At 43.2% G+C, this 27,095-nt stretch overlaps 2 protein-coding genes across 4 annotated transcripts in view; both read right to left on the reverse strand.

Moving 5' to 3' along the window:
* Positions 1-12,306: 12,306 nt before the first annotated feature.
* PHLDA1 (pleckstrin homology like domain family A member 1) lies at positions 12,307-16,704 on the reverse strand. The gene is made up of 2 exons (XM_068999315.1): positions 16,144-16,704; positions 12,307-16,036 (listed from the first exon to the last, which is right to left on the reverse strand). The coding sequence occupies exon 1, from the start codon at positions 16,608-16,610 to the stop codon at positions 16,149-16,151; it is 462 nt and encodes a 153-aa protein (XP_068855416.1). The 5' UTR covers positions 16,611-16,704; the 3' UTR covers positions 12,307-16,036; positions 16,144-16,148.
* Positions 16,705-22,340: 5,636 nt separating this feature from the next.
* Positions 22,341-27,095, reverse strand: part of NAP1L1 (nucleosome assembly protein 1 like 1) — a 29,209-nt gene continuing 24,454 nt past the window's right edge. For 2 of the 3 annotated variants that reach the window (XM_068999291.1, XM_068999304.1), the window contains exons 14-15: positions 26,893-26,943; positions 22,341-25,122 (exon numbers count right to left, since the gene is read on the reverse strand). In XM_068999291.1, the coding sequence (XP_068855392.1) occupies positions 25,087-25,122; positions 26,893-26,943 (87 nt within the window). In that variant the 3' untranslated portion in view covers positions 22,341-25,086. The remainder of the gene's footprint in view (positions 25,123-26,892; positions 26,944-27,095) is intronic. The other variant, XM_068999298.1, reaches the window with a different exon arrangement.

The raw sequence follows: 27,095 nt of genomic DNA on the forward strand, positions 1-27,095 counted from the left end.
GGAGAGGGAGCACACCATATGTTATCCCCTTGTAGCTCATCTCCCTTTTAATTAGCTTTCCTGTCTTCAGCTAACAATTAGTGCTGTAGGGCCATGGCCTTATGGTGGCAGTACAAAAGCCCCGTGTGGTCCAGGTTGATGTTCAGGTGGATGCCCTGTCAGAGAAACAGCTGGGAATATTATTTAGAAGTGGCTCAGCCTAGAACCACCACCAGCTGACATGCTCCCCTTCTACTTTTAGCCCCTCAAACCTCTGCCCTCTGACTGGACAAACAGGGAGATATTGACTCCAGCTTCTGCAGGAGCACTCCCACACCAGGGTGGGGATGGGATGGGCATGCTTCCCTCTCAGACGTCCAACAGCCAAGAGGGACCATCTGCAGCAGGGACAGTTCTAGGACTGGTCAGGCTCTGTTACACCAAATGTGTCTGGACGCTGCCAAACACTGGAGAAAACTCAGCCCTGCTCTCTCCACCTGTCCTGGCACTGCCAGGCTAACACGTGACAAGACAAAAGGCTGGAAAACTCTAAATGATCCGGTGAAGAAGGAGCCTGACTCACCACTGCAGCTCCTTATGGTCCTAATGGCAGCAATAGAGAGCATGGGGGAAAGAGGGCAGCGAAAATAAATAGCTCTACTCTGAAGGAAGTTCTGAACATTTTAGAGCTTGCAGCTGGGCAGCTCTTCTGGAAAACATTTTAATAGAGGGAACTAAATGTTTCCCCTGAAAGTCTGCACTAAAACTGGATCTCTTGAGTGAGAGGATGCATCCTTTGGGTAGATGCCTTTTTTTGCTTGATGATGGAAATTTTTTTTTTTAAATTTTCTGATGCTACTTCAAAAGTGTTGAGGTGGATGATATACAACTTCTCTCAGCATCTCAATCATTTCAGTTTTTATGCTCTGCATTGTGGGGATGGGCTTGTTCCAAGTTTTTGCAGCTCATAACACAGCAGTACTACACTGGCTTCTCGGTGTTAATACAAAGAATAAAAACCCTGCAGCAGAATCACTTCTGTACTAACATGGAAGCTTCATTCCAAGGGGTAATCAATCCGGCCTCAACTACTCTGTTTTATCAGGTCACTTCCCTTTGAGAAACCTCTCCTCCTCCATAACAAATAGGTGTTTCAAACAAAAGTCCATCTTCATAACAGAGGAAGGCATGATAGGCTTCCCTCTGTCTTTTTGCCATGTGATAATTGATTTGCCATAGGGCAGTCATATATTTAAGTCCTTGCAATACTTCTAGAAGAAGCAAGATTTCTCACAGACATGTATATGATACCTACAGAGCCTACAATTTTAAGTAACTGAAGACATTTGTGACTGGGGATGTGAAATGATGATGGTAACTTGGCTGCAATGTCCAAGGGTCACTAAGGACCTGAAGGTCTTTTGCTCGGACATCGTTGCCTATCCAGGCTGCTCTTCCATGACTCACTCCGCAAATCAACCTCATTGCCACAGCCAGGAGGAAATGATTCATAAATACTGACCTTTCCCCTTGCCACCCCTGCAAAATGAGGTCTGTGTATAAGCACTCACAGAGTTGGAGCCATGGGAATTACAACTAGATAAACCATCCACTGACGGCAACATCACGCAACCACTTCCTTGCCTGTGCTAATGGTGGAGATGTTTGCTGTGAGCCAGGCACACTCATAGGAGAACATAACTGGGGCAAAACAGATGAATTAGGCAAGGAGGAGGTGACTCAGATAGGGGAGGTTGAAAGGGAAGGGTCAGAGCTGGATGAAATCCCTTGGTCTCCTCTTTGCAGATATGTTAAGTCAACGTCTCATAAAAAAATAGACATACTTAGAGTTAATAAAACCAATATCCTTCATGCCACACACAGTCTGTGGGATTCACAGTGTCAGGTCAGCAGTCATTAAAGAATAATATTGCTTTGTTATCATTTGCAACTTCCTCAGGACATAGGATGCCCAGCCTTGGGTTTGCAGCCTGTCATCAACATGCTGCACAGATAAGAGGTGATGAGGGGTTGGGACCCAAAGCTCTATCTCAGGAGTGGGTACAGCAGATGGTAGGCAAATGCAAGAGGCAAGGATGGATTACTCTTTGTCTCCCTTGTGAACCATGCTCATGAGGTCCTCCCCACTTCTAGGCAGATCTCTCATTGAAACTTCCCAATTTAAGCATCCCAGAATTTGTTTCAGTCCAAATACAAAGACAACCAAAAGGACCAATGCTTTTCATTTCTTTATCACACAATTTTGGGCTTCAACTTTGTTCAGCACAGCAGTATTCCCAGGTCTTGCAGCATGCCTCATACAGCTATCACCAGAAATGCCTAAACTAGCAGGAGTGTCACCAGGACCTGGCAAAAGAGACTTGCTCCTTAGTTTTAACTCCATACTTCTGTGAGGAGTTGCCACAGAGGAAGACAGAATGGCAAATGGTTCACTCTCCTTTAGTGAGAGTTGCCTCTAGGTACAAGTTGCTCTTCATGTACCAGATATAACAGAACCTCCACCTTTGGACACGGTGAACATGGATGGAGGGTATAACAGCCAACATGTACTCACAGGGAAACGATAAGTCTTTAGAGGTGGGAATTTTCCTCAAGTTGAAACATAGACGTGGCCCCAGTTGCAGCACATAGCTGTGGCCAGCCTGCAGTGGGTTGGGCAGGCAGTCCCCAGTGTGGCAGGCTGCCATGGGCACTGCTGTGCTGGAGTTTGGGGCGGCAGCCCCTCAGAATTGCCCTGGCTTGCCCCCAGGCAGCTGGCTGCCTGACCAACCAGTCCTACAGATGACAGCATGAGGACATGGACTTGCAGCCAGGGTAGGGCATGTAGGACCATGCAAAGGCAGATTAAGTACCTGCTCCTGCTCCCAGTGCCCTGTGATGAATTTGGACTTCCACTTTTTTCCTCCCAGCAGTGACAGTTTTCTGCAAAGGAGGCAGCAGCTGTGAATCCACCCCAAATGTGGGGTGCACAGGGTTCCAGCTGCCCAGGAGAAGGCAGCTGTCTGGCAGAGCATCCTCGGGGCAGCCATGTGGGTGGGACAGTGCCACCTCCTCCTTGGCCCTCCTCCGTGGGAAGCACCTGCCCTGCACAGCTCTCCTTGCAGGCTGCGTGGGACAGCATGTCAGGGCTTGCAGGCAGGCTCAGCGATAGCATAAATACAACTCTGGTTGCAAGGGCTGGCTCAGAGGCAGGGTGAGCAACAGAGGACAAGACAGCTCAGTAATTATTTATGCTGCACAGAGAAAAGAATCATTAGGCAGCTGTTGGCAAGCAGGCAGAGGTACCAAGATGAGCCAGGCTTCGTGGTTTAAGAGTTCTGGGGAACCAGTGACCAAGAGCAGCATTTCAGCTGCTTGGTGCCATATAGACCCATCCCTGCCAGTATGAAAGTATGAACCTTCCTCTCTGTTGTCCTCAAAGCACGTTCCCAACTGCAGCATCTTGCAGAGAAATGTAAGTAAAGAGAAAGATAGCAAAATTTCATCATTAATGAACAATACCTATTTTGTTACCACTGGCAAATTTTGAATTCCCAGAGACAATTGGGAAAGTGGAACTGTGTTGAAATGGCTGCTACAGACTTGGACCCATGTCAGTTGTCCCTTCAAAGGTGCACAACTGGGCACCATGTACCAATGAAGCTCTTTCTTTCTCATCTAAGCAATCACTGGAGCTTCTCCTGGGACCAACAGGAGTAGTTTCTCAGAAATCATCCTATCAGAGGGTGAATACCTGAATATCTGGTACTTTTTCCTTTTGGTGCCTACCTCTCCTCCCAATAACTGGGTAGCTAAAGCAAATTATGACAAATGCAACTGATTTTGTTTCTTAATGTCTTTTTCATATTGAATATAAATTGAATATGAATCCCAATATGGATATGGATCCCAAGCTTCCCATTTTGATCACAGACTTCCTAAAGCGGCAAGCCCTTCACTGAAGTCAGTGAAATTCTGTCACAGATTTCAGCAGTGCCATAATTACACCTCTAGAGCTTTATTCTTTTTTTTCCTGAATGCCCCATTCACTTTAGCTGTTCTAAATTTCTGGAAAGGTTTAATCAGTGCTGTTAGCATGGCAAAGGTGGCTGCACCAGAAACACGTTCACCTGGGGGTCGAAAGGGTCTCCATGGGTGGTGCCAGTCTGAGGAAAGCCGGGTCTGGTCTTCGCTAAAGCTTCCACCAGCATGTTTTGAAGTCTCTTAGAAAGACACTCCCTCACATATGGGCACTATCTGATTACAAGGCCAGGGACGGGCAGGGAGAGGCCTTGGTGTCCCACATCCTCAAGACCTTTCATGGAGCTGCTCATTTTGAGGTCACTGTTTCTTAGGCCATTTCACCAATGTGTTGCTCCCACCAAAGGACCGAGGCTCTCCCTGGGCCCCTGGGTAATGCTTAGGCCAAAGGGCGAATGTTAAAGTATGGTGTGTCCTTTCCTCTGGGCCAGCCTCGGATCAAATTGCCAAGGAGACCAAGCTGTAAGTCAGAGGGAGGGGGCTGAGTTATGCAGCCCCCTCCACCATCCACTTTCCATCAACATGCCAGCAGCAAATCCAAGGCAGAATAGCCTTGCAGAGTGCCAGAGACCAGAGAGGAGCAATCTAGATGTCTCTACCTGGGACTCACCTCCATTGTGGGTACCTGGACTCTGGCTCCTGTCACGGAGCCCTCTGTGTTCCATCACTCCCATGAGCAACCCTGGGGGTGTGTGCATTTCTGCTCCTGTGCATGCCTCCATGCACACTGAAGTACAGGCATTAATTTCTTCAGCAGAGTAGACCCAAGAGTTTTGAAATCATCCAGTATGAAAAATTCAAACACTCCCTATGTCCTGAGTTGCAAGATGGAGGAATATGACAGCTTGTCAAAGATGGGCAGCTACTGAACATCTCTGGCTGCTGAACATACTAATTTTTCCTCATTCCTAGCACCTCACTTGCACGTGTTCTGTGAACATGAAGGAACTGAACACCCTGAGTAGGTGGCGTGCAAACCTGGGGGCTGGAGATCTCTTTGAAACTGCTGACAAACTTAAGAGCAAGGTTTCTTGGAGAAGAGAGGTGAAGTATACAAAAACTGAGCTTTCCTCTTCAAAAAGCCAGAAGAGAATGTAAAGGGCTGGAGAAAAGGAGACAGAGTTTATAAAAGCTGAGGATTTTTATGGGTTGAGAGTGGGCAGCAATTAATATAGTTCACTGTGGTTCTGAGCTTTTTAGCCCACTGACACTGTAGCATCTATAGCAACACTGTTAAACAGACCAGCAACAGTAAATTTCAGATACAGCTTTCCAGCGTCGTCAACATCTGGGAGCTGAAAACAGCTGTATCCTGGTATGCCTTTGTGCACAGGAACAGGGGTGGCGCTCATGAGTGGCCCTAAATGTGGGCTAACCCAGAGAATGTTGTGCTATTAGGAGTTAGGTACCTCTATAAGAACCATACTGAACGAGACCTGGCTTGCATTGCATCACAAACCGGGAAGTCTTTGTTATAAAAGCATTTTTCTTTTCCAAAGTGGTACATACAAACCTTGCCACCCTGACCTCTCCCAGGCTACAGGTCAGTGAGATACTGGATTTTACAGAAGTTCTGTGAAATCTAGGCTGAAGAAAGGCCACACACACAGTATTGGAAGACCTGTTAAGAGTATCACATAAATTCCCTGAGCTTTTAGACCATTCTTCCCTTCAGTGCACCTTAACTCTTGCCTTCAGCAGAAAGACAGCAATGATGGCGGCAAAGGCAAACCAGATTTCACGTTAATCAATCACATGTGGAAAGCAATGTTAGCAGCTGTGAGAGGGGGAGCACCATCCCATCTTGATTTCTGTGAATGCTTTTCAGTGACTGCAACAAAGGTGTGGTAATAAAAAAGACCCTCCTGAAGGACACTGGTGCAGCACTGCTATTGTAGGGCTTTGCCTACCAAGTACCCTTGGGCCAGTTCAGTGCAGACTGTGACAGCTGAATTAAGAGCAAGCTCCAGCTGTGCTGGAATTTCATTTTACAAGGGCAAATCTAATAGAGGATGGCTGCATACAGACTGAGCAGAGGACGTAGCTGTGGCTGCTCCAGGGCTACCGTACCTTTAGGAGACACTAACCTCATCAGTAAGGCACACAGAGTGGATGGTGGAGCAGCTGCTGTCATCATGGGTCCCACTAAACGCTGTGTGCTCAACTGACAGATGAGAAAAAGGAAAAAAGAGGGCTGAAGAAAGACTAAGCATATCCAGACCTCAGCAAAAGTAAATTACTTCTCTCAAACTCAGCTTGATTTAAGGTTTCAACTTTGAGTGAAAAAAATTGTTAAGTGAATACTCTGAAAATTAACCATTAAATCCACTCAGATTCAGTTAAATTAAACATTAGGAAATCAAAGGCAGACAAATGATTTTTGTAGCCATTACAGATTTGCAAATATATATAATCTTTACTTTTTTGCAAGCTTTGCATTGTATTAGATCTCTACCATTGTCCAGGCCAAAAATGAAATACTACACTAAGATTACCTGCATAAGCACTCACACTTTTGCACTGTGTTTCAGCAGCAAAAGAGATTGCTGAGGATTTTCTACCGCCAGGAAAACTGACGAAATTATTTAGAATTACCTTTGAGAAGAAAATACCCTTTGGTGGGTGGCTCTATGGCTGAAACCAGCAGAATTAGGGAAAAACTAGAAAGAAAGACCCCAATCCTGCAAGTGCAGGTGCCACCAAGCAAGGATGCTCCAGTCCCACTCCTGGGATGACCAGCACCAAGCCCACTGGGCAAGGGGATCTCTGTCTTCCAGGTATGTTTACGTCACACCTTCAGCTCAGAGCACCAATTTCCACCCAGGCCAATTCAAGACAGGTCACTGGAGCTGTTTCTGAGCTAATTAGCAGCAGAACTGCAGGGTTAAAGGTGTTCTGCAGAGCCCTGTAAACCCATTCAGCTGCTCATTGCAGTGTTAGAGCTCACAGAACCCTGGTGAGGAACGGCAGTGCTGGTGAAGCTGCCAGCAAGGCAGCGGAATGACACAGCCCCGGGGGGGCTAGTGAGTGCCTTCAATGTCATTTATGACAAAACTTGTCCCTCTTTCATGTCACAGAAGCCTTTGGAGTGAGTGGCCCAGAAAGACTTCTCTGATCAGGTGTACCTAGCAGAAGGACGGAGGTGAGTGCAGAGCCCACCCATCTGGCTGCCCCGAGTCGCTCTGGGAGGCAGCTCCTGTCTGGGGAGCCCCTCCTCAGCCTCCCTCCCAGATGACTAAGGATGACGGTGAGGCTGGTAGGGAGCTGATTGCCCCATGGCTGCAGTTTCACAACTCTAGCCATCTGTGGGCCAGGACTGCAAGCTTCTCAAGCCCTCAGGAAAACACATAGGAACGCTTTCCAAATTGTTTGGGAGTGATTGTAGCAGCTTCCCTGCGGCAGCAGAAGCTAAGTGCTCCTTTGCAGCTGCTGCTCTCAACTCTCTGGGCTAAATCTTCAGCACAGGAACAGGCCCACCTGTCATCCTCCCCTTTTATGAAAGCTACTCTTTTCTCTTAATGAGGAGGAGAGGGGAGAAGGGGGAAATGGCTAATTGTTCATATTTATCATCATGTTATGATGTCTTACTGCCATCTCAGCCTTCAGATACCCCTCTCTCTTCTCACCCAACAACTCAGCTTGTGCCTGCAGAATCGGAGCATTCGCTCTGGGCTCTGCAGATGCATAACTCTGACTCTGCCTCTGATCAGAAAGAGATCATCCGATCACCCCTCTCCATCTTCCTCAGCTCTGGAAGGACAGCCAGTTTATTTTAGAGGCCCAACCCCCACCCCCCAAAACAGCAGCCTTTTCCCAGGCCAGCTGGGTGCCCCGGTGAGGAATGCTGACAATCTGACGTCCTGGAGCAGAGCTGTCAGCGTTACTTCCCTACTGCTGAGCCCTCAGTCATCACTCACACAAAGGATAAGTATGCAGACTGCTGCCTTGTGACAAGAGCTGTGACTTTGTTTAGGAGCCAAGCACTAGGAAAGAGTACCAGGGAAACGTGGCTTAGTGGAACAGGAAATATCAACAATCTGTGATAAAAATGAAAAAAGCAGCCAGTACACATCTAACTCAGCTGGAGGCACAGCTCCATGACTGGCTGCGAGTAGCAACAGCCTCCGAAAAAAAACCAATAAAGAAATAGCTTTTCCAGTTCAAGGCTGACTTTTAAAAGAACAGTAATTTTTCATGTGTTCGTCTGTGTACAAGAAAAGCCCCTAAGCAAAGTCATCTGTATATTGCAGCACAGGAAAGGACATGGCGCTTTCAGCTCCAGAGATAGTTGAAGGAGTTGTTGTGAAAGCCCACAAAGATAGACAGCCCCATCACCCTCCAGCCACAAATTAGGATAAGCGGGGTTGGCTACTACAGCTTTGTGCACCAGTCAGTTTTTGGTTTTTTCGGCTAGAAAAACAAGATTGGGATAAGTGTCTCTGCCTAAAAGGATTTCTCTCAAAGCACCTTGTTTCTGAGTTAAATGGTTAAATGATAGCAGAATAGTAAAGAAAATGATTCCCCCCCTTTTATTTCTTTGTGTGTTTTAGTCAAAGTAGGTAGCAGGCTGGAAAAGCTTCGTTAACACTGGATTCATATCTACAGAGTCCTTTCAAGTTGTTACAGGGCTGATAACCTCTCTTTGTCCTTGTAATCCACAGTAAATAGAGGAGCTTAATCACTCAGGAAATAAGGAACAACTCGCAGATCCCTTCGTTCCTAGTACACTGTTTGCACAATGCCTAGTGCTGGGAATAACTAGAAGCTGATCTAATAATCTGAAGTCCTCCAAGACTCTGTTAAATCCCAAGTGAAGCCTAGCTGTTTGTGCCTTGCTCTTGTCTCCAAGGATGAATTTTTAAGGCTGGAAGTTAAATGGCAAGGCAGTCACTCATTTAGGTCTCCATCCAAGGACCCGTGGCACTGGCAGGGGGACTGGACACCACACGTGCAGGTGGTTGTACGGAAGGTCTCCACCAAGCTCAGAAAATGAAGCAGCCTCTGCTGTGAGAGGCAGCACTTCTCACACAGGGACAGGGACCCTGGCCATGGATGGAATGCTGCTCTCTGGCTCCCAAGGCGTGACCTTGGGCAGGCAGCAGGGGCTCTCTGGTCCCGAGTTTCCTCTTCTCCAAAAGAGAGATAAGATAAACAAGTGGGCTGAGAGCCTTGCAGAGAGGTGCTATCCCTGCAACAGGGAATTATCATCCCCAGGCCCAGGTCCAAAGCGCACAGCAACATGGAGAGCCATTCCCTCAAAGGACCCTGGCTCTGGCACCCAAGCCAAGAACAGGCTGTATGTGTTCTCTGAGCTGCAGGTTCACTGCTATACTTTTACATTTGTAAACAGCACTAGGTGCAAGAGATCCTAAAGGCTGAGCCTCAAAACCCAACAAAAATTACCAATAATGAAATAATCTCCTCCTAGATGGTATATGACCCAGTTCTTGAGCCTCCTGTGAGTTACAATCAAAGCCATATGTACAGTCATAAATATCAGAAATATTTACAAAACACAGACAAGATCTTAAAAACAAAAGCAGTGATTTCTTCATCTCACTGGAAGCCTTACAAAACACGGGGTAAATTGTCTCAATTGAAATATTCTGCTGACCACAGAGGGCTGTATGCTTCATTGTAATGGTTAGTCATTCTATACATATTTAGTGGTTCAGTTAATCTACTACGGCTGCTCACAAACTATTGCAAGGCAATGATTAGGAAGCAGGGTCATTAGAAATTTTGTTTATGCAAAATCCACTGTGGTCATAGCACAATACAACACAAAAGGTAAATCAAACCCCCATTCAAACAATAATTTCCCCTGCACTGGTGGCTGGCATAGTCAGAGACATCTAGGAGAAGACCAGGAAAGGCTGTAAAAGTGGCTAATTTAAAGTTCCCGTGTTGATTCTGTGCTGGGATATCTCTGCTTTTATATTTTTCTAAAAGCCTAAGCAAAACCAAAAAACAGCCCAAGCACTTAAGCACAGAAACCTCCCCTCTGCTTTTTCTACAAGTCTCCTAAGAAAAACTTGTAGGTGCTGCAATCCAACCAGGCTGTTGAGGCACAGCATGAGCTTCATGCAGATGCCAGCTGGCAGTACAGCCTCACCTCCCAGTGCTTCACCCAGGAGCTGATGTCCCTTTCTGTGTAAATTCAGTGTGTACCATTAGGCCAAGACTCTACAAGTAATCATGCCCCATGCTGAGGTCCCAAGCAGCTCCCAGGTCCTTTGGGTGTCAGGACACCTTGAGGATGGTTCAGCTCTTAGCAGGCTCAAAGGCACCTTTGCTCTGCTCATCTTCAGCACAGAAGGCAAAAAGCAATGCTCTGACAAGTGTGTACCACGGTCCTTACCTTACACATCAAAACTCCCACACTGGAAAGACAGAAAAAAAATCTTTTCCCAAACACCCATAGTACTATTTATAACTTTTTTTTTTTTTTTTTTAAAAAAAGCTTATTTCAAATTTATAAAAGACTGAAAGTTGATGGTTGATTTTACAAAAAAAAATATGGATAGGTGTGGAAAATAATTTGGCACTTTCTAAAAAGGACTGAGATGTTCCTGCTAGAAACAAGCAGTCAAAGGAGTAAAGGCTTTCATTTAGTTCTGGTTTGGGTTCAATTACAAAGAAGATTGTTCAGTTTCAGCTGTGTTGTGAATTCAGTGAAATTGCATTCTGGTCTACATTTCATTTGGGGAAAGGAGAACACACACATTTAGATTGGTCTTCTTTTGTATTTTGCTTTGCTCAAAAAGCATAGGCATTATTTCATCTTCCTCTTCCTCTCTCCCTCATTTAATTGGAAAATATGAAAGGCCAGAATGTCAGTGTTACCCTAATCACACATAATCAATATTGGCATAGATCATGGGCAAAGGTCTTGCTTCTGGGGTTTCATTCCTGGGTTTTCTACATCAAAAGAGAAGCAGCCATCATTTGTGAAAAAGGTCAACATCTGTCGCAGTCTGGAAAAATTCTGCTTGATTTCAATGAACTTTGAATCAGATCCAGATTTTCTCTCTGTATCCCACATTGTACTGCAGATGAGAAAAAACTTAAGAGAAAACCCTAGTAAGACAATATTCTCCATTAGGAAAATAATGGCCCTATTTCTAGGACCATTTCATATGTACCATAAATATACAAGCAGTCTTATTTTACATCCTCTTAATCCAAAATTAAAGCAGAGAAGCATGTATTTGATGCACTTTTCTAAAGATATCACCATTGATGCTGGGGCAGAAGCAAACACGAATTATAAAACTTTTGTTCTACTATATTTATGTCCTTACAGAGACACCACTGTTATTAAAAGCTCGTAAGAGATACCTCTAACAGCTGTAAGCAACAGTGGGTCCTTGAATAGACAATACATTTAGAGATGCTTAATTGATTTTTCAAAGCTGCTGAGCACCAGCGCTTGTGAGAGGTCAGATCTTTAAGCCATCATTTGCATATCAATATTAGGTTCAAATGCCTACATTTTGTGTGTTTACTATTGAAAAGAGAACTTGTACTTGTTACAGCAAAAGCTTTCTTATGGACAAAGTTACTGACATCTCCCCAGTGAAGGCAAACAGCACCAACAAGTCTAGGTCAATGCACACTGTGTCACTGAAAGTAATACGCCTTCAGGAGAAGCTTGAAAATGAGGACCTGCTGCAATACAAATACATGTCAGGGGAGTTCAAGACATCTGAGCAGCTGCAGCTCTATGGAGACTCCAAAGCAGCACATTTTTCTTGTCATACCCCATTTCTTTTCCCATGAAGCTAGAAAAGAACAGGTTGGAGTTAATGCCAAATGGTGGAAGCATTTTTTCTGGATCGATTTCAGGTTACTTGAAATTCAATCATAGTGTTTAAGATATATGAAAAAGAGAAAAAAAAGCACATTTAATGCTTCAGTTTAGATTCCTAATGTCACACAGAGCAAGGCATTTACAGGTAAAGGTGATGAGCCTGAATTCTGTGTCCCAAAGACCTGCTGTACATGAACTGTGACACTGAGTATTACAGAAATCAGCTACACTTGGTGTGGGTGCTTACACATCACAAACTGCAAGAAGCAAAACTGAGGACTCCGAGTCTCATAATTGTGCTATATATATAAAGATTAATTGGAGCATCTGAGTGGGTCTTTTCTTCTACACAGGCTCAAAGTGTTCCTCTTAGGCACTTAGATTGAGCCTAAAACACTGGAAAAGTTTAGACCAGGCTTTAATCATCACAAATAGCCCACCAAACAACCATTCTTCCAACATATTGAGAGCTCTTTCAATAGATACCTCTTTATTTGAAATGGAATGTATCTTGAAAAATATGAAAAATAAATCACATCTCTCAGAAATCATTTATGAGTCATATTTACACACAATTTTTTTTGACAACACTGGTATTTCTGCTCACAAGAGGATATGCTAGAAAACATTTGGTACATCACTGCAGCTATAATTCAGAAGCTGGCATTTGCATATCATGAACCTTAAAAAAGAAGAATTACTTCAGGATGTCACAGAAACAACATCCACTTGATCTTCCTTTTCCCCCCAGTTCCTAAATTGTCTTGGTCACCACAGCTTAGATTTTCTTGCTGAATCTGCCCCTTGATTACTTTTTTTTTTTGATTACAAGTAATTTTGACCTCTTTATGAACAGACTGTCCCCACTTTTGCTATCTATACCAAGCATTTGCTTGTGTTTTACTGGCATTTTTGTTTATTCCCTAATTAATTTACTTCAGCCATATGCTGTCAAATTTCTTTTCTTTTTGTTTTTTTTTGGAAGAGGAAGGACAACTTGACTTATTTACTTGCAAAGCTCCAATAAGATGGAGCATGATGTGCTGAACCTATTTTCATAGCCATTGCTTACAAGGCAGTAACAGACAGTATTAAATCCAGAAGTTCAAATGAAGACTATGCAGTAATAGAGGGGCAAGATTAAAAAAAACCCCAGAAGTACTTTTTACAACATCAAACAACTTCTTGGTCTAAAATTACTATCAGGCAAAAAAAAAAAAAAAAAACAACAAAAAAAATCCAAAAAAATCTCAAAAACCAAAAATAGGCCAAAAACAAAAAAAAAAAAAACCCCACACGCCGTGGAATTCAGAGCGTGAGAAAGTTGTCAGACTGTCCCCATCAGACAATTTAGCCTTATTTATACTGACAGGGCATGAGCCACACAGTCCAGTTGTCCCCAGGGGACCCCAGCCAATTTGTTCCCACTCAGTTTCCAGGAGACAGTTTGGAGACACAAGGGAAAAGTTTGATCCTTGCACCCATCCAACCAACTCAGGCTGGAGGTATCCAGGTAGATTTTGTGATGTGACCACCTCTCACACTAGGAGGTTGGCTGACACCAAGGGTTTCAAGCAGGTAACACAGCAGGCAATGACAACCAGCAAAAATTTGTTGAACTACATCAGTCCAAAAGGTTTTCAGATCATCCTTCAGAACAACTTAAAACAAGAAACATAAGATAAAAGTGGGGTATTGACCTTGAACCAGTGAAAAGGAACAGCAAATTCAAAACAAAAGTTGTTTCCTCACACCTTCATGTCAATTTTCTCACTAAAATCGTCACCTTTAGCTTTCAAAGTACAAGTACTGCCAGAAGAACAGTAAAATTTCAGCTTTAGACTACATCCATAGACTTTTGTGGCATTCAGAGGCTTGTATCCACTGAGGACAAGAATAACTGCCTCTCTCAGAGAAATACATGTGTCTCTGATCAAACAGGAATTAATTCTCATCAGTTACATTTATCCTTCAGTAGGCTAAAATGTATTTTAGTAGGTGAGATCAGCAATACATCTGTATACCTGAAAAGGTGGATTAGTTACTCAGTAAACTGTAATTAATCACTCTAACGAGAGGAGCCAAATTACAAATTACAGTCTATTTTGTGAGTCTTTGACTAGTTCATTAAAGAATCCCCTTGCAGCCCTAACATCCAAGCGTTAGCAGAATGATAATGGCAGATGTACAGAGACGTGGAAATTGAGTATTATGATTGCCAAGCCAGCGAACCTAATCCTGGAAGATGCAGGGCACCTTCGATTTCAATTAATTGCAAAATAATGACTTTGTTAGGACAGCTGTAATCTACCACCCCGAGCTCATCACGCAGCCTTGTCAAGGGCCAGGTGGGAGACACGCACTCAGGAGTAACTACAGAGGATCATCAGGGCTTTGATTCTGCACCATGACATGCTCTGCTTGTCTAGGTATGTGACCCTGACACCTGCGGGAAGGAACAAAAGAGGAGGGCTAACACAGACCTCAACTTACTCCTTACAGGACTGAGCTTAATCTTAGAGTGCAGAGGAAGGTGCTGAGATACACAGCAGCGAATTCTAAAATCTTCCTTTGAATATCACTTCAGCCTTTTGCTTTAAACACTCACAGAAATGAGCTTGCACCAAGAATATGATGCTCTTGCTGTAAAATTACACCTCATTTACACAAAAAGAAAAGCCTTGGATATGTAGTCTTAAAAGATTTTGTTTATATTAATGTAAATTGCAAAGGGGCCAAAAGCCATTTTCCTCATCACACTAGTCAAAATAAGTATCTCCATGGCTTTGACATTTTACCTTGGACCAGAGATAGCGGACCACATTACTCTGTCCCACTTGCAGCCTCCCCACTTCATTTAAACCAGAGAACCAGGGTGGTAGCAGTGCCCAGCGTGAAGCCACCCATCGTCAGAAGGGCCCTGTCCTAGAAAGCTCAGCAGCCCGTGCCCGACTCCCTCCTCTGCACTGGGCAAAGAGCTCCGACCTGCTCCCGCCAGCATCGGCAGCCAAACTCCCACTGACTTTTAAGAGGCAGAGAAACACACACCAGCTGTGCAATTAGCCCTTTGTTTTCCAACTTTATGGCTTCATCAACGTTTTTAGAGGCAAGATAGCACGCCTCTCTCAACATCTGACAGTGCTAAACACCAAAATTAATCTAGTTCATCTCAGCTAGAGAGCAACTTTCAGCTTATGAAAACTGTGACCAAAATAATCTATTTGTACACTAAGACATACATAAAATGGATTTTAAACTATGAACTGCTTTAATGCAAGGCATTTAAAAACTGCCATGAAAATGCAACACAGGTTGAGAGTCCAGATCACTTAAAAACTGGGCGTGCAGAGGGAGCCCTGAACTTGGACAATAAGAAACGTTCATGAACACTTCCCAGCTCTGGCCCAGCAGCCTAGGAACAAGCACATCACACAGATAGCTGGAATCCAACTCAGATTCCTGTATCGCAAAAGAAGTTAGTCAGATTCCTTCCACTCATACACTAAACAGATTGGTTTTAATCTCAGAATGACAAGCCACATTGCTTTTTTGAATAGCCGAACATGAATGACTTATCATCTTCCACCATGCTTAATCTTAAAAAAAAAAAAATTAAACCCCAGACTCTAAATATTGTTTCTCATTAGAGAAAACAGATTTTATATGCAGTATAGGTTTCAGCCAAATTTTGAAACACACATCACATTTTCCATGTTGGTGGAATAGAGTGTATTTTGGGTAAAAAACGAGTAACTTTTTTGTCAAATTGCACACAGTCGAAGTACCCAGAACTTTTTAGTTCTTTTTGGGAGCTAACATGCATATCGTTTTTTCCTTTACTTTTTTGATATGGCCTACATTCAGAAATGTCTTGCAAATAGCCTTAAAAAAAAAAAAAAAAAGGAAAACAACCCTAATAAATAAAATAAAATACATTAAAATAAAGTTACAGTACATCATGTCTCCTAGAAGTCCCATCGCACCAAAGGATCCTTTCCAAGGTTCATAAATAATGGATTTGAAATGCTTCTCGGCACCGAGGGCGGCAAAGCAGCAGCAGCAGCTGGCCGAGGTTCAGGCTATTGAGCCGCTTCTCTCCGGTCTACCTGCACCTCCGGCGCTTGCCCAGTTTCTGAGCCCCTGAAGCAGGTCCGCCACGAACGCGCTCTGTCCCTCTTCCCCGAAGCGCTCCGTGAACGTAACCTGCAGTGAGACAGAGAGCACAGAGGGCAGCCCGTCAGGCGAAGGGCGGCGGCCGGGGCCGGCAGCCCCGCAGGTGCGGTGCTGCGGGCGCGGTGCCGGGTCCGTACCTGCGCTAGGCGGAGTTGGAGGCGCCGCGGAGGCGCGGGCCGTGGGGCGCCGCCAGGTGCTGCTGCTTCTGCCGGGTGGAGCGCACGGCCAGGATGGCCTGGCGGTTCTTGTACTGCACCATCTGCAGCGTGATCGCCGCGTTCCAGCCCTGCTCCTGCGCGCACCGAAAGTCGATCTCCTTCCCCTCGGCCATCACCACCGTGAAGTACACGTACTTGCCCTTCCGCTCCACGCAGTCCACCGTCTTCATGTTGGAGAAGTGAAGCTCCTTGATCTTGGCGGCCGGCTCGGCCGGCGGCGCCGGCTGCTGCTGCTGCTGCTGTGGCGGCGGGGGGTGCTTGGGGGGAATGAGGAGCAGCCCCTCCTCGGTGAGGATACAGCGCTTCTTCTTCCAGAGCTGCAGTAGCCCGTCGCTCCTCTTCTCCAGCATGCCCTCCTTCACCGCCTTACAGCCGCTCTCCAGCATCCTTCTGGCAGGGTTAGACGGCCTCCGCCCGCAGGGGCTGGGCTCGGGGGGCAGCCGGCACCAGCCGAGCACTCTCCGCCGGGCGCCGGCTCCGAGGCGGAGGGCCGGGAGTGCCCCAGCCCGCAGGAAGCGGAGCGGCTGCCGCCCGTGCCGCGGCGTGGCGAGCGGCGGGCGCTGCCAGAGCGGGCGGCCGGGGTTGTCGGCGGGTTTTCCCTCCCCTCCGCTTTTGAACGCGCCTCTCCCACCCCAGAGTGACACCCAGCGGAAACGGCGGCTCCTCCCGCCCGCCGGCCGCGGGGAAGCCCAGCGCGGTGAGGGAGCGGAGCCGGGAGGCGCGGCGGGGCCGCCCGGCAGGCGGGGCGGGGCTGCGCTCCCCGGCGGCAGCGGGCCCGGCCCGGCTCCCCGCCCCTCGCCCAAGGCTACGGCAGAGCACGGCGGGGCTGCGAAAGGAAGGGCTTCCCCGCCGTAGTTAACCCTCCCTAGGCTAATACACCGCTCGTTTGCTTTCGTCGCGGTGTTCCCGCACTATTTAGTTGAAACACATTTCCTCAGCCCGCCTCCTTGAGCAAGAGCAGCAAAGAGCCCTCTTCTGCGTGTTTTTGATTCAAGCCCACTAAAACCGGTGCCAGTTTTCAGCAACATCCTGATATTTAAGCGATCGTCGCTTCATTAAAGAAAGAAAAAGAGCCTGAAAGAACCTGGTACAAGAGCTTGATCCCTACGCTGGGCTGGGGAGAAGCAGCTTCAACTGTATATATCAAATAAATATTTACTTTCTGCAGCAGTCTGAGTAATGTCTAAAGAAAGCATGGATCTGTACCACTTCCCTAAGGAAACAGTAGAACCTCAGTACATGGAAATTGCAAAAGCAGACTAAGGGAAAAAAAAAAACCACCCAAACAAAACCCAACTGGCAAACAGCTAGGAGGGTTTTTATTATTCTCCTTTGTTGCCACACATTTGCTTATTGTTTGGTTACCCCGAGGTTAGCTTTTGAATAAATTTGAGTAGAAAAGTACAGTGACCTAAGGTTAACATGAAACTACTTAATTTTTAATCCTTTGATGTATTGATGTAAATCAAAATCCCACATAGCTGAATTTGGCTGACAAAGCCAATGTAAACTGAATGCTGTAAGTTCCATGCTGTGTCTGAGAGGACTGTTTTTAAACATGCATTTATCATGGCCATAAAAAAACCCTCCTCACATCAATCTTGGCATCTAGGAAGCAGATCATGCTGCAGCATATACTGTGTTCCAACAGATTAGAGAAAAAAATAATCAACATTAATGATAGCTTCAATGGAGTTTATCTCTGATAACATTTTTTAAAGGATTTCCTCTCACAATCTTTTCCTCTTGAAGTTCAAAGCTAATTCTGATTAATTGTTGATGGGTAAACAATTAAGGCAATAAAAGCAAATAAAAATGCAGCCAGTTTACCCTTCCTGCGGTAACTGGAAAACACTCAGCAACAAAAGCAACTTGACTAGCCATAAATTAAACAAAAAAGGAAATTAATATCCTAAAACATCCATTTATATAAAGAATAGTCCCTTCTCCCTAAAGCGGAATAGATACGCTGTAAGATGTAAGTCATTCTCACAACCATCTTACACCTATTTTAACAGGGGCACATGCTAATTTTCAAAAGATCTGAACACCATTCACAATTGCCTCAAACAGCAGTTCACTGCCATTTCAACCTAAATTTCCCAGCACAAATATCTGCATCTCCAGCTGCTGGTGCATATACAAGGTGCCTCAAAAATGGATTGAGCAACATAAGAGAACTCCTGCCTTTTCACCTGATGTGTTTTGCACCTATTTCTTTGCTCCTTATTAAGTCTCTGTGCATGTGACATACGATTTTGAAACTCTCTTCCTAAAGCAAACTGGTTAAAATACACTCATCTATACAGAGCAGCTTAATTAAAATACTGAGTTTATGTAAGGCATAGAACAGTAGACTAAACCTACAGAAGACCAATTTCTAGCAATTCATCTGCTCAGTTTTGGTTGCTGCTCCACTGCTGTAAGCAAACAGCCATTTGATTCCAGGTAAATGCACGAACCAGTAGTGTGGAAACTCGCATTAGATTTGAGAGTGCCACATGTTACACTGCAACAGCATTCAAAAAACTCTCCCCTTCACCCCTCAACACTGCACTGTAGCACTTAAGGACATTAACACACAACCTGTATCTGTATAATTTAATGTGAGCTTTTTTACTTGTTCTCAGTACTACAGTAAACTGCAATTAATCAAATGAAAAAAGGGAGACTAGTGTGGAAGGCAAAATATTTCCATCAAACGTACCAGAGAAAGAGACTAAATTCATTCCACTTTGCCCTTCTGTGACAAAGCATTGAATGTGAGATTTTTAACACAATTCCAAACACCGATGGACATACTCTGCTAATATACAGACTCACAGCACTGTTTATTCCTGGTGAAATTCACCTAAGCATGTGGTCAGAAGCAAACATGCAAAACATTTGTATTCTATAAGCCAACAAATATTAACAGCCATTTAAAATACACTGTTTGACCAAAACCACCAGATCAGTCAAAAGCTACAAGACTAGTGTAAGATGAAATGCTGACAGTTCCGTGATAAAAGAACAAAATATTGTGCAGAATTTGCCAGTAAAGGATAACTTCATTTTCCTAGATGCAAGTCAAAACTGAACTTCTGTAAATGTTTCTTACATTACTATTTTGAAAAACCGCATTCAACAGTCAGACACTCTACAATATCCCACTGAGATGTTACTTTTCTTGAAATATACATTTAAACCACTGCATTAATATTAAATGCTTCACATCAGCTACCTTTATCGAAGTTTCACTAAATACAAGGCAGGTTCTGCAGCCATTCCTCCAGAAATAGCTGGTGTGAAGATGCCTCCTACTGTCAAACCTGAAATACTACACTCTGAAAAAAACACTGAATCTGATCCATTGACCTCTCTACTTCTCAGATACGAGTATTTATTATTTTTTCTTTCATTGAATTTTTCCTTTTCTGTGTTCAAAGTTGATATTTGCAGAAATGTCTGCTTGTTAAGTGCTCTGGTCTCCTGTATCATAAACTCCGTAACTTAGACTCAAGTGGTTGAAATTTTGTATGCACAACTTTAATTAAAGGGTAATTATAGCAAGAGTATTTAAAGTGTTCTTTTTAAGCCCTGAGGCAAGTTAAGCATTATTTTGGGAAGCCATTGTGAAAAACTAAAAAGCCCATGATTTTACTAGCTCTCCCAGATAATGAATTTGCAGCCAGCAGCTTGACAATCAACTTTTAGTGTCAAAGGGATGCTAAGCCCATCCCAACTGACAACCCCTCAGCATCATTATTTCTTCTATTACTGAGAAGTGGCTAAAACAGAAAAGAGTTTAAGAGGGAAACTTAATTATGAGCTGGTCATTGCTAGACAGAAGGAAAATGAGGAAAAAAAAAGTCAGGGGAAATTTCATGAGAAATACATGACAAATAGATGTGTTGCAACACGTGATTAAAGCAAGTAGACAGTAAGTGGCTAAACCTTAAAGAATTTTCTTGACCATTACTATCTCCCAGTAATTTCACTGGAACTTGCTGCTGAAAGAACACTGGAGCACTGAAAATGTGACCTGGGAGCAGACTTTTCAGGAACTCCATCTCACAGGTATCTGTGTATACCCCTCAGTAAGCCAAGCATAAATAGACAAAAAATTTACCATAACCAACAAGCACACTGCCCCAGGCCTTAGCATTCCTTAAAACCCATGGCAGTACCAAATAAAGAAACTGGGGGCAATTCACCAGCTACTGGCACAGCAGCTTCTCCAGCCTGGCTTTTTCAAAGTACTCTGCATTTCCATGGTAGTTGTTTTCCAAAAATATTCCAACTTAAGCACACACATTGGAGAGAAAAACTGGGCTGTAAAGGGACTTTTAAGCTTCTCAGATTTGACCACTGCAATAAAACATACTATGAGTTCAGAAGTTTCTCCACTGCAGGGCAAATGTAAATCTAAGCAATTCTGGCCAACACTTGAGCACACAGAAGCAAAGCTCCTAACAGCAAGCTCAGGACTTAAGCCCCTCCTGCAGCTGCAGAGCCAACTTGTGCTGTCAATCAACTCACAAGCTTTAGTTAGACACCTGTGAACACAAGAGCCCTTCTGCCATAGCCTCTTGTGCCTTGTGTGCCCATCCCTGATATACACCAGGCAGAGGCAAATATGGAATAACTTATCTGCTTGGTGTACCCTGTCTTGTCTGCTTTACTCACTCTGATTTTCCTACAAAACCTGAGACACAGGCCACATGTGGAAGACTACCCGGCCTGAGCAAAGGTCTGACAAGAGGATTTAAAGAGCAATGAGACAAATGGCATGTGGACAAACTTCTACCTCCTCTCGCTGGTGTACAGAAGTAAGACTTAGTATTTTCAGCAAGTAATTTATGTTCACTTTAGGCAAGCACTAGCAGTTAAAAGTCATTATTTTAACAGTCTTGAAAACTTGTGGGGAACCTCAAACAGGCTACTGAGCAGCTATTAAGAAATGAAAATGAAGAGATGTGGTTGCAACTTCTCTAACCTGTAAAAGAAAGTCTTGCATTGGAGAAGACCACAACTGCACAGAACAAAGGAGAAAGTGCTGTAGAGCTGAGTCTATCTACTCCAACATCCATGTAGCTCTAGCCCCAACCTAACAGACCATCAAGGCTGTTCATGCTTTCATTATCAGGCTGTCCTGTTTGTACTGAGTGGTGTAGCATTGTGCTTCCTTAAGCTGCTGAGAGTGTCACAGCACAATCCTCTGCCCAACAGAAGGCATTTGATACACAACTGCTGCAGAGACACCTTTGGAAATAGGAAACCTTTAGCAGGAAGGTTAATCATTCATCTCTATGTAAGTTTCCTATCAATTTCCGAATCAGGTCAGCAACAATGGGCAACACAGCAACACAGGGAAAGTCTGAGTATCAGCTTGAAAACAAAGATGAACACATTCATTTTCTGCATTTTTCTATATTCTGCTGGCTTTTTCACTTAAAAAGCAAAACAAGTCAAAATTACAGTATCTGCTATTAGTTTCAGAAACATCATTTCTAAGAACACAGAATACAATCTAAGCTTATGAAGCTATGAGATGCTGGTAAGCAGTGTTGCTATGCCCAGTGTTCAAATAATCCAAGGTAACACTTCTAACTGCACCTGACATCACTCTTCTCCAAAAAGTAAAACTTCAGAATGCTAAACTTAAATCTGGGCTCCTTTACTTCACAATGCTGTTAATTTATTTTTTTTTTAACATGAACAAAGTTGTATCAGACAGGTAAACTCTTTAGTGCTAATCCAATCTAACCTAGATTGCTAAAAGCAACTATGAAAGGATTGCAAAGGAGCCTCCCTCTCTATCAAGCATAAACCCCAAGCACCTTCCCTATCATCCAAAGTCTCACTTAATTCTCTTTCCTCACCAACCTACCACTTTTCCCCATAAAATAATTCTCCCTTCAATACAGCAACCAAAACTGGACAGAAGACACCATTTACAGAGATGTAAAATTATGGTGCATTCCTGCAACTGCTGCCAAAGACATTTTATTTCAGTGACACATTTTCCTAGCCTGAACCTGTTCACAAGGTAACTTACCCTCCTCAAACACTAAATGGGATTCTCTACACCTGGTATAAATGAAAAGTGAAAAGAATGAGTCACAACACTCCAATCAATGTTGAAAGTTTAATGTTCCTGCTACATACTGCCTTTCAGAACTGCTAAACAAGAGTGTCATTGGTAACAAAACTACAGTAAGCACCAGAACAGTTTTAATTTAACCAATGCCATAAGAACTGGCACCTCATTTATATTCTTCTTTTTTTTTGCTGCAGTCTGGAGAGCACAAGAACTGCTGATTTAGAACTAGCATGTCAATCTGGAGAGAAGCTTACCAAAATCCATCAATAGGATATATTCACAACCCTGAATCTTGCAGGCTGCAGGTGTGCTTTGACATCTAACAATTCCCCTTTTCAAATATTGTATCCCACTGTATGTTATGAAGGTGTTAAATGAGAAAGTAATCAAAGAGCAAGCCGAATTTGTTAAGTAGCGAATTTTGAAACTTACAACTTTTAAAAGTTCATTTTCTTTTTAAAATACAGTTACCAGATGCTATTAGCAAAAATGGGCTAGATCTAAGTAAGGACTTCAGAGCCTTCCCGTGTCCAGAAGTATGAACCCCAAAGCCCCATCTTAATGATTTCTCAAGCTCAGAACATACCATCACAGTTTGGTCTCTACATGTCCTGAAGTTTAAACTTAACCCTGGGAGATGTTTAGAGAAAAGACCATGTGAAACCCAAACACCTGGCAGGGTCAGTGCCTCAAAGGATGAGCATATTCTGATACCACAAAAACAACCACATCTCCTTTAACACATAGCTACTGAGAGTGGTTGTTAACCTTTTATAACTGCTTTTTCTATGCTATGATCTGTGTTACCTAAAAACCACCCAAGATCACAGCTTCAGTGGTCCTGCTTTATATACAGCTACAGATAACAAGCTCCTTCTCCCAAATCCATGGATATCTGGAGAGGAGAGAGATGAAGCCTGACAGGGATTCTGAAATGAAGCACTGTGATATTTAAGCCTTCAAGGAATTAAAAAGAAAAATCAGTATGAAAACTAAAACAGTTTACTCAGAGGACACTAGACCCACATCTTCTTTTCTGGGGGGCGGGGGGGGCTGAGGATTCAGAAGGGCACTTGGGATAAGCTTCATTCTGTATTACTTATCCTCCAGGCAAGAGACATGCTAGAGAAACTCTTCTACCAGCCCCACCCTAATGTGGTTGTTACCTCCTGCTTGCCCTGCTCTTTTCAAATCTTTATGCCTAAGTGTATAAGCATCACAAAAAAAAAGTAGCTACTGCAGAAATAGATCCATGGCTAGCTGGATATTTCTTTTTAACATTACAAGGACCCTTCCATCCCTGAAAAAGCTACCTACTCGCTTAGAAGATCAGAACTTACACTGTTGTGTGAAAGACAAGACAGCACAGAGTACAGTAGCATGCTACTGACTGGAAAAACTCAGAATACATCAGTTCTCTTTCAGCTGAATACGTTTAAATCCACATCTCATCAAGCACCTCCACTGTTAGGCTAGAGGCAAGGTCAGAAAGATCTTCTAGCCCATGTGTTTCAGCTGACAAAAATATCCAATATGGACAAAGTATGAACCAGAATGCACAAACACAAGCACAGTGAACAGACATTAGGTGAAGAAAGTGGAATTTCTTTGGGTTTGTTTCCTCGTAGATGCTTGATACAGTGAGGACAAACTAGAATACAGCCAAGTGTTCCAGCACTCCCTTCGGCTCCAGGGCATGTTTTGTTCAGGACCACCTAGCTTCATCTACACAGACTGAAAATCCAAGGCACTTTGCTCCAGATCTCATACTAACAGGCAATACCTTAGTCAGGCACAACAATACAGAAGTCCTTTATCAGATCTAGCCCCACTTCTAAGAACTTATCTTCTCTAAAATGGCAGTGTGGACCAATCACTGAAACATCAAGCTCAGATTCACAAGTATCACACTGCAAGTGGAAAGTATGCATCAAACTTTCCAAACTATTGTGTTTGTTCTTCAAATGCTATATAATTTACTTTTCAGTAATTATCAGCTTTTGTTTCTAGTAAAACATAAACTGCAGCATGTAAGATATGCCTTACCAGTTTATACATGCAGATACACACGTAATAAAACAAGACTAGCTTCTGAAAATACTAGGTTTTATTCACACCCCTGTGGTAAACAATAACCTTAATATGATGACTAGGTTTCTTTTGTAGATCACTATGTCACATAAAATACAAAACCCATAGCATAAACAAGCTGACAGTTATGAATGTTTAATGTGGTCTCATTGGGAAATTAAACAAGTTATACTAGTCTTCTCAAGTAGTCAAATTCAAAATGCATCATCATCTCCTAGTTAGTACAGGTCACTGCCATTTCTATAACAAAGTAATAAAGGCACAGCTAGTGCAAGCAGACTTAAACCCGTTCAGACTACTGGGCTGAAAAAATACTTTGGTTGGTTCTTCAGGAGAGTTTTCTCTAAACAAATATTGGTCTCAGTTAACAGTTCTGATCATCTTCACAGCTGCAGTCTAATAGCTACATGACAAAGACTTCACAAGAACCAAACTATGTAGCAATGAATTAACATTCATGCTTTAGGGGATTTACTGCATTCTACATATTGGCAGAAAATTATACTGTTAAAATGCTAGGTAGATTGAACCTACATTTTAAACTGGTTCTTAAGTGTTCGATTTCTTTTTTTAACAAATTGGTTACTTAATTCTACCAAGATACAAAACATAAGGCTGTAAGTAACTAATAGTTGTGTTTAGGCTATTACAGTGCAGGTAATCCTCAAGGCCACAGACACACTGCTTCACTGCTGCTTGCATTCTGCTGGGTTTTGATCCTTCTGTTGAGAAAAAAGGAAATACCAGTTTACAGAAATCAGTATTTTAAAAGAACTATCAGTATTGCTAAGCATGCTTTCTAAAGCTGCAAGATTCAAGTTACTCCATCTTTTCCATTGCACTAATTGTCTAGTATTAGCAACACTGCTGCCTTTAGATGCAGCAACATCCACATTGCATTCATTTTGGCTTTGTCAGCACATCAGGATACAATCCAGAACAACAATCTGTTCAGAACTAAGTGTGGTGAAATACTCTAAAAGACACTGTAACTGGAGAAAGGAGAAGACTGATGTGCAGTAACAAACAACCCAGCTCAAAAAAAGCATGCAGACCCTCTTCACAGTTTGAGACAAAAGAAACTTCCTATGGGCAGTAACAAGAGCATGGCCTTATGCCAAAAGACACTGTAGAGCAATGCAATGAAATGTCAAATCACAGTTCCTAATGCTCTGGAAACATCTTTTGCAATAAATTCCAGTTACTAAAAAATCTAATACAGAAAATGTCTTCTGTTCTTGAAATAGACAGCCAGTAATCTGTCACAGAAATATGGGAATTTAAGAAAGTGTTTTGGGGGGCAGAGTTCAGTTGCAGGTTTTACTCCACTACCTTCCTTGGTCTGGACAGCTATTCTAGGACCACAGTGCTTTAATACATTCAGCTGGCTTGCAGCCTGAAATCAGCTTACAACACTATACTACCACTACTATCTCCAGCCCTTGAGCAGCTCTCAAACAGACCATAGTCTTGCCCTTTCTCAGTTCTGTTTCACTGAGAAAAGTGAAACAGAAAAGCAATCTGAAATGGTGGGAATAAGTACAACTTGCAGCTGTTTCATTTTGATTCCAAAGCTTTCTTGACCAGGAAGCAATTTGAATACACTATAGCAGATGAAACATCACTGAGAGGGCTGTACATTTTGATTACAAGTTTGTACCCTATCTATGTACAATGCTAAGATTATGTAATTTTTTCAACAGTACTTCAATAGTAGCTCAAACCATTCCTACTGGAAAGCACTCATTCGAAATGACAAGCCTTTTTAACAGCAGGCATTTTGGAGCAGACCTCATGACTGCAACTTTCACCTACCACCATCAGATGCTTTCAGGTGGCCAGATGTACCTTTCCCTCAGCTATTAAAAAGGTATGAATTGAGTGGCTCACAATTGTTTTTCCAGCCTGATTAGTGATCTGCCCTTCCCATGGAGTAAGAAAGCTCCCAGTTGCTCTTGGCTGTTCACATTTTAGCACTTGGCTGTAGATGTGCTCCTGAACCTTGACTTTTGCTACCTCAAACAATAAAAAACTTGCCACTTATCTAACCTGAAAGGGCTTATTTTGTATTTTGCTGGGAAAACCTGTGCCAGAGCCAGCTTGTAGCAAGTTCCCAAAAACTGAACCTGGATTACATAGTTTTCTCCATGTCCTTACAACCATTTTGCAATTTTCATCATTAGGCAGCAACTTGCTGCAAGACAAGTTCATAGAAAACCAAGTCTGAGGAACCTCAGTGCTCAAAGCCAAAGTTACTTTTACAAAATGACTCCTGGAGAAAGAACTTTGTAGAAGTTTCTCTACCAATACTAGTCTGTCAGAACTAGACCTGAAACAGCCTCAAAACAAAACATGCTCACCACAGGAACTATTGATTTAATACTTAACTAAAGTTTAGTTTAATACTTAAACTAAAATCAAGATTCAACATACATAAAATTTTAAATGTCTGTTGCATACACAAACTTCAAACATTCATTTTAATTCCTTACTTTTGGGTCATAATCAGGATCATTTTCTTCATCTGCTTCTTCTTCTCCCTCCTGAAAGAAAACTTGTTAATATTTCTCTAGCTTATCCACATCCAGCTTTCTGAGCCATTTTAATGAAAATTAACATTAAATTGTACTCAGAAATACAATATTACCACTTTATGTTATACATATTGTATTACTTTATCCTCCATAAAGTGCAT

This window comes from Aphelocoma coerulescens, chromosome 1A (genome assembly GCF_041296385.1).
Source record: "Aphelocoma coerulescens isolate FSJ_1873_10779 chromosome 1A, UR_Acoe_1.0, whole genome shotgun sequence".
Lineage (NCBI taxonomy): Eukaryota > Metazoa > Chordata > Aves > Passeriformes > Corvidae > Aphelocoma > Aphelocoma coerulescens.

Bases quoted from the DNA above. Each gene is read 5' to 3' on its own strand.
- PHLDA1 (XM_068999315.1), bottom strand. From the start codon at position 16,610: ATGCTGGAGAGCGGCTGTAAGGCGGTGAAGGAGGGCATGCTGGAGAAG.